Raw genomic sequence first — 10,745 nt, forward strand, 5'->3', positions numbered from 1 at the left:
CACACATGGTACGTCCTCCTCCAGGGATGCAACCCCTAAATCACACACATGGTACGTCCTCCTCCAGGGATGCAACCCCTAAATCACACACATGGTACGTCCTCCTCCAGGGATGCAAACACGGCGCTTGTCGGCACATCCCGCTTTTTTCAGGTGAATTTGGGGTGACTTCTGTGATTGGTCCAGATTCGAGGAGCTGTTTTCAGTATTGGGTCACCGGCGAATCGTCATCGATTAGCCAATCAGAAGACACTAGGCCAGGTCTTGCCAAGTGAAGTCCAACTCCGGATCCATAATACTATCGCCAACGTTCAAACGAGCGTGTGAGATTCAGTTCAATTAAAATTCAAAGAGGTCCAGTTAGAGAAAATGTCCTCAAGCAAGGGTCCGGAACATCGCAACGTCTAACTTCTGTGACTATTCAGTGCCATATATATTGAAGTAGCCTAATAGTTCTATCAACAGCTGCATGTAGTCAACAACTGACTGTTAAATCAAATAAAGTAATTCAGTATTTCAACAATGTTTTTTTTTCAGAAAGAAAATATGTTCAAATATTTATATTTTCCCCCCCAGTTTTCACATTTAACTGGTATTACGTGCTTTAATAATAAATACATTATCTTTTCTCTTTCAAGTAAAATAAGGGCTGCACAATACAAGAATAAACTTCCGCACACTGTTGAATAAAAAAGTTGAATAAGAATAACATTTCGGTCGTGAGACCTTCATCAGATTCTCTTCAAAGAGAATCTCTTGAAGAGAATCTGATGAAGGTCTCACGACTCACACTCCTTTGGCAACACTTTTTACTTTATTCTCCCTCCCTCTCTCACTCTGTCTTCCTCTCTCTCCCCCTCCCTCCCTCTCTCTGTCTCTCAGTCCTCAGAGTCTGTTAGCAGGGATGAACAGGTTTCTCTCTCTGCTGGAAATCACGTTCAGACGGGACCCCAACAACTTCAGACCGCGCATCAACAAAGCACACTCCATCAAGGTACACACACACACACGCACACACACCTAATATTATACTAGAGTTGTAGCAATGGAACCTGGGAGATTGTCCTCAGTCTCTAGTTGATCAAAGCGTTTAGAGACTGACTTGTGAGTAATGTGTCGTGCCTCATTGAATCGATATCTTGTGTGACTTGTAAAATTGATTTTGTATCCTGAAAATTGTATTGTGATTCATAATAAAGATAGTGTATTGCAGTGATACTCAACTTGCGGCCGCCTGTGTGGCCCGTGGGCCTGTGTGGCCCGCGATGGAATTGCATTTTCTTTTTTTTTCACAGTGCACCTGAACCCAACATGCAAGATACCCGCTGAATAAGTGTCCAAATGTTCATGTCATTCTGGCCAATACTCCACTTCTATTATAGCATTACAGTCTGGAATATGGAATATCTTTCAATAATCTATGATTTAGCTGCTAAATTGTCAAATACCGCCGTCTGCTTGCTACCCAGGCACTTATGTACTGTATGTACTTAACCTAACTAATTTAACCTAACTAACTATCCGGTGTGCACAACATTGTCAGACTAAACTCCGGCTGACACCCCAAAAACCTACAATCCGCTACAGAAAAATGTATATTGTTTGTTTATTAACTGGTCCCTGGCCTTCTATCATTTCACAAAAGTGGCCCCCGGGCAAAGCAAGTTGAGTATCCCTGGTGTATTGTATCGAAAGGAACCTATAATAACATATTATGTGGTGACTCGTATTGTGGCTCAGGATCTCTCTCTCTCTCTCTTCCAGGACACAGAACAGAAGAAGAGCGGCAACTACTTCTTCCTGGACGACTAGGCGGACTTCCTGTCTGACCGACTACAACTTCCTGCTATGCCCTGGGGCTGCCTTCACCGCCCGGGAATGTTCTGCATAGGCGTTGTGTAACAGTCAGTCTTGACATATATCTTAAATGCAACCAATAGACCCTTCTCACGGGGGCCATTTTGTGTCGAAAAGGCAGGGTTAACACGGGTCCAAGCAAAACACTAATGAGGGTTTCAAACTTCCATGATTGGAATGTGGAAACCCTCATTAGTGTTTTGCTCACACCTGTGTTTATTCTGCCTTTTCGAGACAAAATGGCCCCCGTGAAAAGGGTCCATTGAGCGGCTGGCCTGGGGCTGCGTTCAACAGCCAGCAGTGTGTGGAGATGTTAAAAGATAAACAAATAAACTGCTTAACATTCTGTAACATTCAGCCTATTATACATGCTGGGCTGCAATCAACAGCCAGCAGTGTGTGGAAATGTTGAGACAAAACAGTGCATTACATTCTGTCACCCAGCCTGTACATACATGGCTGCATTCACAAGCCAGCGATGTTGTGGAACATAAAAAAAAACAGCATTCTGTAACACCCATGTATTTACAATAAAGACAGCTGATACTACCTGATAAAAGAGAAGTATTTTCTGTTCTCATTCATGTCATTCTACAGTAATAATCTGCTGGGTTGTGTTCAGGACAGGAACACTATGAATAGAGGGTATGCATGTGATGTCACAGAGGCAGAAGTCACTGTGGGGTCACGCCCACTGAGTCACAGCAAGACTGAGCTTGAATGCAGTAATCAGCCTAGATAACTGACACCTGCTGCTCAGGGAGGAATTTGACACTCGTTCCTGATTGAGGGGGCGTGTTCCAGTGGGTGTGCATACCCTCTATACACTGTTCTGCAGTGTTACACAACACCGCAACATACTGTCAAACAACATTCTGTCACCCAGCCTGTACATACATGGCTGCATTCACAAGCCAGCGATGTTGTGGAACATAAAAAAAAACAGCATTCTGTAACACCCATGTATTTACAATAAAGACAGCTGATACTACCTGATAAAAGAGAAGTATTTTCTGTTCTCATTCATGTCATTCTACAGTAATAATCTGCTGGGTTGTGTTCAGGACAGGAACACTATGAATAGAGGGTATGCATGTGATGTCACAGAGGCAGAAGTCACTGTGGGGTCACGCCCACTGAGTCACAGCAAGACTGAGCTTGAATGCAGTAATCAGCCTAGATAAGTGACACCTGCTGCTCAGGGAGGAATGTGACACTCATTTTGACACTCATTCCCGATTGAGGGGGCGTGTTCCAGTGGGTGTGCATACCCTCTATACACTGTTCTGCAGTGTTACACAACACCGCAACATACTACTGAAATACCCTCAGCATTACATTCACGTTTGCGCGCTGCTGCTTCTTTCTTCTGGAACGATGAGTCAACAGTTTCTTTTTTCATCGCCGAAAAAGACAAAAGTCCGTTTCCACATCGCTCCAGAAGTGAGACTTGGCTGAAGCCGCGCCTGCGCAGGTAGTCTGCTACAGTCAGAAACCAGGATAAGGTGTAGCCCAGTGGTAGCCAACCAGTCGCCCGCGGGCGACCAGTCGCCCGCGGGGTGGCGCTGTGTCGCCCGCAAGCCACGTTCAGAAAAATGAATTTTTTTTTTTTTTTTTTTTTTTTTTTTTTTTTTTTTTTACACAAACAAGACAAAACAGACAAACAGGCTCAGCCACAGGGGAAAGAAAGAAAAAACAAAAAAACGAAACAAAAAAATATAATCAGAAAAATTAATTTTTTATTTGTTTTTCTCCTCCCTTCCCACAATAACACACAAATGTAGAAAATAATTTGTTTAACAATGCATACGTTTTAAAAACGTTTATTGTCTGTGTATAATTTATTGTCTGTGTATAATTAATTATTGATTAACTATTTTGATCCGCCTGGGCTGGGGTCAAAGTTTAGTTTTACGTTACGTCACTACGTCATTCACTCTGCGACAGTGCGACTGCCAGCTGCCAATGATTATATCAGTCGGCTAAGCTAAATGATGGAACGCAAGAACAATGGCAGAAAAGTGAAAGAAAAAACATTACCAATTTCAAGAGGAGTGAAAGAAAAGAGTGTATGTCTCGATTAAATGCATAATACCGTAAATTCCGGACTATAAGACGCACCGGTGTATAAGCCGCGGGACCAAAATTGACTATTTTTTTCTTCTATAAGCCGCACCGGACTATAAGCCGCGGGTGTTTTGATGTTTAATTACCATATGAAAGGGTTCGTGCACAGAGAGGAATGTCGGGAAAGAGATCGCTGTTTGGGGAAGCTCCCATTTATTAACATTTCAACAAAACAAAACAAAAGTCAGGTCACTAATCCCCAGACAAAATCACACAACAATAGGCTACCGTATATGTGCAGCAAACCTGTAACCAGAGAAGTCAAGTCACTAATCCTCGTCTTCCTCTTCTTCCTGCGTACTGAAACCACCAAAGTCCTCATCTTCAGTGTCGGAAACGAACAGGTTCAGGGTGGCTTCGTCAACCACTCTCCTCTCTCCTTCAGGTGCCATGGCACGAGTCCGATACCTCACGAGTCCGACACCTCACGAGTCCGAAAAAAGAGGCTAACTTCCCCCAGACCCTAACCCAAAACCTAACCTCTCCCACCCCCACGCCTAAACCTAACATCCCCCAGACCCTAACCCAAAACCTAACCTCTCCCACCCCCACGCCTAAACCTAACCTCCCCCAGACCCTAACCCAAAACCATGAGGTGTCGGACTCGTGAGGTATCGGACTCGTGAGGTATCGGACTAGGGGGCAGTCCCCGTGGCGTCATCCTCTTCATCCCGCAGCAGTCCAGCGTTTTGGAACCCGTTGGTAATTGTGGATGTTTTCACACTCCTATAATATTCCGTGATCTTCCTTTGTGTGAATTCGCCGAAGTTTGTGATTTTCTCCTGATAGTCGGGAGGGAGTTGTTCAGTAGTTCTCCCCCGGACGGACAGTCCCTTTTGCCCAGGTTACGCGCGGCTGCTCTGTTTGATCGCTCTCTTTTAATGCGAGATTGACTGCTTTCAACTTGAAAGCTGCCTCGTGTGAATTTCTGCGTACCTTCCCCATGGTAAGTGAGAGTGTTGCTTCTACTGCTCGTCTTGTTGTGAATATTCCTTGATCTTCCTTTGTGTGAATTCGCCGAAGTTTGTGATTTTCTCCTGGTAGTCGGGGGAGGGAGTTGTTGCCCGAGTGGCCGTTTGCTTACCGTAATTACCATATGTAAGTGGTCACGCACAGAGGGGATTGTCGGGAAGAGATGGGTTTGAGGAAGCTCCCATTTACCGTATTACAACATTTCAACAAAACAACATAACACAACACCACCGTTGTTTATTTTTACAGTGCACACAGTGTCCGCGGTGTGGTGAAAAGAGGGCAAGAGAGGAAATTAAAACAGAAGTGGATTTATAGTTAGAAAGAGTGCTAAAAAAGAGAGATTTTTTTTTTTTTTTTTTTTTTTTTCTGAAAAAATCCATAGATAAGACGCACCGTTATATAAGCCGCAGGGGCCAAAAAACGGGAAAAAAGCCGCGGCTTATAGTCCGGAATTTACGGTACTCATTATTTAAAGGTAAATCGAGCAAATTTCAACAGGTAGCCCCCGACATGACTCTACCCTTCAGGTAGCCCTCGACCTCAAAAAGGTTGGTGACCCCTGGTGTAGCCTATACATGCAACAGTATCCCGGTTTCTCTTGGAGTACTCCAGCTAGCATAACCGGGTTTCTCAAAACCGGGATAAGGGCTTATCCAGGTTTCTGAAATCGAGATATGATGTTTACATGCGCAAATACAAAAACAGGATGCTCCAAAACTCCGACACTGTGAACCACCCCTCAGACAAGCTTAGAGAAAACTGAATTGACTTGCTTAGTTTCAATTCCTGGATGATTATTAGATCAAGATTGCTAGTTGATCACATAACACTCAATAATTGAGCCCCATAATCTTATTTTGTGAATTTCCCCTATGTTTCAGCATACAGTACTTCCAGGCAAAGTTCATACATGCATGACTATAAGACATTGCAGTAGCCTACATTAATATTTGCATTTACATAATTTTGTGAGAAACAAATTTTTTTTTTTTTGGGCCCCTGACACCGGCCCAGAGTTGGGGTGGTCGTGATGGAGAATGGTGATGGCTCGAGCTATAGGATAACAGGAAATAATAGTGGAAAAAAAGGTAGCAGAAAACACCCTGAGGGCTGGACCTGGCTCCCGGCCTATAAGCAGTGTTGGGCAAGTTACTTAAAAAATGTAATATACTACATATTACTAGTTACTTTCATTTGAAAGTAATAAGTTACTTTACAATATTACTTTCTGTGTAAAGTAACTCGTTACGCATTACACTACTTTTGCATTACTTTTACCAAAACAACAGCAGCAGCAGAATGACATCGCTGCCCCAGAACCATCCCGATTTTTTTTTCAACCGCCTTGAAGTCAGTGTAAACAATCCAAAATTCTAAATTTTATTCTTTTCCTCCAAAATTCTAAATTTTATTCTTTTCCTTTGTTATTGTCATCGGTAGTGGTTATTTGCATAAAAACACACAATTTGATTAGGAAATTATTGTATCTTTTTTTAAATATGTGCTTTGATTTAATCAAATGTAACTCAATTTGTAACTTGAGTTACTTGACAAAGTAACTGGTATAATATTACTGAAATCCTATAAGTAATAAGTTATATTACTGAGTTACTGCTAAAAGTAATATATTACATGTAATAAGTTACTTTTGTAATGAGTTACCCCCAACACTGCCTATAAGAGCATCTGGTTTGTCGTCACATAGGCTACAGACACATTGTGGCATTACATTACATTACATTACGTCATTTGGCAGACGCTTTTATCCAAAGCGACTTACAATAACACCTTTTTGTCAGCAATAGAGCAATCAACTATGCAACACAGTCTATGACAGCTACAACTTCTGAAGGAATAGTGGTACAAGTTTAGTTTAGTTACCGGTAGACGGTAGTTTAGTTTTTTTTTTTTTCGGGTTGGCATTAATGTTTTCAGCATTTTTCCTGTGACTTTCTTTTCTCTTACTTAGAACATATTGAGGACACCAAATCCATTGAGTTTGCTTCTGTTGCAATTTGAGTTGACCCACTTTTTTTCTCTTTTTGTTTTTGTTTGCTAAAATACCTGTACGGTCTTATCAGTGCTCTGGATGGATTATGGCATGATATCTGTGAGATAGGAAGGCACCGGATAGGGTACAAGTCATTATCATTATTTCCCATCAAAACAGCCTTACACATAGTGTTGTTCAGCCCATTTCAATGGTCTGGCGTATCTCGCAAGATGAAGTGAGAAGTTGGCAGCTCTTCTGGATGTGGGTGTGGGTCTCGTTTGACCAGAACTGCTGCAGTCAAAGCAGACTGCAGCACGGAGAGAACATGGCTGTCACTTGGCTCGGTCTCATCCTCGGTGAGAAACTTTACTTTTTTAACCATTTTGCCTCGAGCTCTCTCTTAACCCTAGAACACTAACGTGATTTAAAGTCACACCATCACTAACGTCGGGTGTATTTCACCCGATGCAATATACCCCATAAAACATACTTCTCATCAAAATATCTTAAAGTACAACAATACATGGCAAATTGAGGTACTCTTCTTTTGTTTTTACATGTGAAATATCACAAAAAACACAAAAAAGTTTATTATGGGGGACACTATAAAAAATATGTCAAATTCAGGAAAAATGAGGTAATCGTTACAAAAAATCCCCCCCCCCCCCCCCCCCAAAAAAGGAGCTCCCAACTTCTCCTTTGGTCCACCCATTCATGGGACTTGTGTGGTGAAAATCACCACACAAGTCGCCACAATACCATTAACCCTAACCCGAAGATATTTTACCCTCTATCACTAACGTCGGGTGAAAATCACCGGTAGAAAAAACCATGAATGGGAATAGGGAAACAAACCTACATTCAATGACGTCAGTGAGCATCCTGAAGGTACCTAAGGACCCGCCCACCTCAGACAGCAGCAAGACAATGAAAATCACGTGAATTCAATCACCCGACGTTAGTGTTCTAGGGTTAATCACTTTCCTCCCTCCTCTTTTTATTATTAGCCTATGGACCCATTCCAGAGCAGCCGTTTTGGTGTAAAGCAGGTGTGACCAATACCATTAATGATTGCTCCATTCCATGTAGGTGTTCCAGTGCCAGGGTCCCTCATTAATGTTATTGTTACGCCTGCTTTACAAAACGGTACCTGTGAAAAGGGCCACACGGATCATGCCGTTTTATCTCATCTAATTTGATCTGAAATTGCAGGTTGTGTTATCAATATCAAATTCACTCCTGAAATAGTCTAGAGGAATATTCTTGTGTGAAGCAGTATCTTTCTCACAACTCTGAAGTTGCATGCCATGCATCCTATACTTGCAGCATCTGGTTGGAATTTTCCGGTCCACCTTAAAAGGGGCATAACACCTGTAGGTGGGGTGGTTCAGTCATTTTCATAAAATGAATCCTGGGTTGTGATCATTTTAAATGTAGTTTCTTCTTCTTTTCTTATTGCCCTTACTCATGGTAAACCGATTTTCAGTTGTATTGCTATTTATTTTGCTGTGGACCGTCTTAAACACACACACACACACACACAACCAATACTCCATATGGCAGGGGACATCATCACACAGTATCATAATTAAACAAACATGTTTTCTTGTTGACCTCAAAAGCTACTTGTGAAAGCTGTAAAAAAGTGATTTCACTGCTTTTCTTCACGTAAAGACCAGACCACAATTAGACCAGTTCCACATAATGTATTTAGACCTTTCAAATCTGGACTAGATTACTAGGGTGAAAAATGAGGAAAACGACAGGCGTTATGCCACTTTTAAGGTGGACTGTAAAATTCCAATCAGACGCTCCGAATCTGGTGCCAACTTCAGTGTCGTCTCTTTCTCATTGTTTTCTTTGATTTACCAAAATCCTCAAATTGCAATGTAGTCTCTGACAGTAGTGAGAATCCACTTCTTGCTGGTTCTCTTTCAATCCTCTTTCTGTGTTTTCTGTCATGTGTCGTCACTGCAGAGTTGTTGTCTCCAGTTGTATTATTTTGCCTCACATGCCCTTTCCTCCCCATCTGTTGTTACAGGGCCTCCCACATCCGACCCCCCCCCCCCCCCCTTCTTTCAAGCCATGTGTATGTCTTCACTGTCAAAGTGGGAGGGGAGTTTCAGGGGAGGCTCAGTGAATAGAAGTTGGGGGAAGGGACATTACATTAGTTATTACATGTAGTTATAAAAAGTTATCAAATCACATATAATAGCCTAAATGTGTGTGATTTTGTTAAAGATAGAGATACAGTAGTTTTAGAGAATTGTACACACACACACACACACACACACACACACACACACACACACAAAGAGGCATTGTGACAAGACTGCTCAGTGGCACACACACACACACACACACACACACACACACACTGATGATGTCATCATTGATATAATGAGGCACACACACACACACACACACACACACACACAAGGAGGCAGTCTGACATCACTGATGCAATAACATTTAGTGGGCAACACACACACACACCCGCTTGCGCCAATAGCTCCAGCAGCAGCAGCACTTCCAGGTATCAATATTTTTCATTACTGTTAGGCACTCGTTGTAGGCTTCCAGCAAACATGGGAGCCGTGATTCATCGTTCCAATTTTAGTAGCCTATAGCCTACTAAATTGGAACGATACACGACCGCACGCCAGTCTTCTCTGTATCATTCCAATTTTAGTATAGCCTACTAAATTGGAACGATACAGAGAAGACTGGCGTGCGGTCGTGTATCGTTCCAATTTAGTAGGCTATACTAAAATTGGAACGATACACTGGCCAGCCGGCAGGAAAGTATCGCGGGACTTGATGAGACTTGGTGACCGAGATCACGAATGAGGTAATTTGATCCCTGGGAGACAACAGGAAACAGCCCGGGAGGAAATATCAGTCTGGTGGTTGTTGCGGGATGAGATTATGATGATATGTCGTGAAAACGGGAATAAAACTGGCTATTTAGATGCAGGAAAAACAGGCTGCCACTTGGCCCCCTCGGAGCTCCATTTTAGGACTGGCTTGGACGCTATTGATCTCAAAACAACGCTAGGACGGCCAGAAACGCTGCGGAGATCGCTGAGTGAGTCGTCAGATCATAATTAATGTGAGGAGAGGGGTCCAGGTTAAAAAAAAACTAAATTCTCCTTTAACTCCTCCCATAACCTGGTGCAATTCACCACAGCATCAAATAGTTTAACAGAGTTGTCAGAGCTCATTTTCAAACAATTTCAAGTAAAGCAATCATTTTACTTTTACTTTCATATCTTTGAAGAAAAACTCCTCACATCTCTCAGGACAGGTGCGCAGCGTCGGGCAAAGACAAAGTCCGTAATAGTGAAGCCTAGGTGTCCCGCACACTGTTAACTTGCAATCAAATTTGTTTTAATGTGACGTTTCGGTCACCGACCTTTTTCAAACAAACATTCAGCAGCTATAAGTGAAAAAACCCAGCTTAAATAGGGGCTGTTTAGTTGCAGCCAATCCGATTTCCCCACAGAGACTGGTATTCAGATCTGACAATTATCAAGACAATTAACTAAAAGGTAGGAGCACAGAGTGATATACAAATATATAGAGTATCAACATTTTACAAATACACTTCAATAGGTTAAAGGAGAACTTACCTCCAAAACACTTTTTTTCAGCTTTTAACCAATATATATGACTTTGGGGGTGATGTGTGAAGAATTCTGGTCAGAATTTCCACATTTGACACCAAACTGTTGCCATTTTACCATTTGTATCATTTTTCAGCAGCATATCTGGCATAAGCGCCCTCTAAGGG

The 10,745-nt window shown here is 42.3% G+C and overlaps 1 protein-coding gene across 1 annotated transcript in view; it reads left to right on the plus strand.

Annotated features, from left to right (window-relative positions):
- The window catches only part of LOC310779304 (ATP-binding cassette sub-family E member 1-like), a 39,292-nt gene extending 36,668 nt beyond the window's left edge, over window positions 1–2,624 (plus strand). Inside the window, exons 17-18 of the mRNA XM_083639836.1 lie at window positions 883–994; window positions 1,765–2,624. Coding sequence (XP_083495962.1) covers window positions 883–994; window positions 1,765–1,812 — 160 coding nt within the window. The 3' untranslated portion in view covers window positions 1,813–2,624. The remainder of the gene's footprint in view (window positions 1–882; window positions 995–1,764) is intronic.
- Window positions 2,625–10,745: the final 8,121 nt, after the last annotated feature.

This window comes from Poromitra crassiceps, assembly GCF_964638095.1.
Source record: "Poromitra crassiceps genome assembly, chromosome: 7".
NCBI lineage: Eukaryota > Metazoa > Chordata > Actinopteri > Beryciformes > Melamphaidae > Poromitra > Poromitra crassiceps.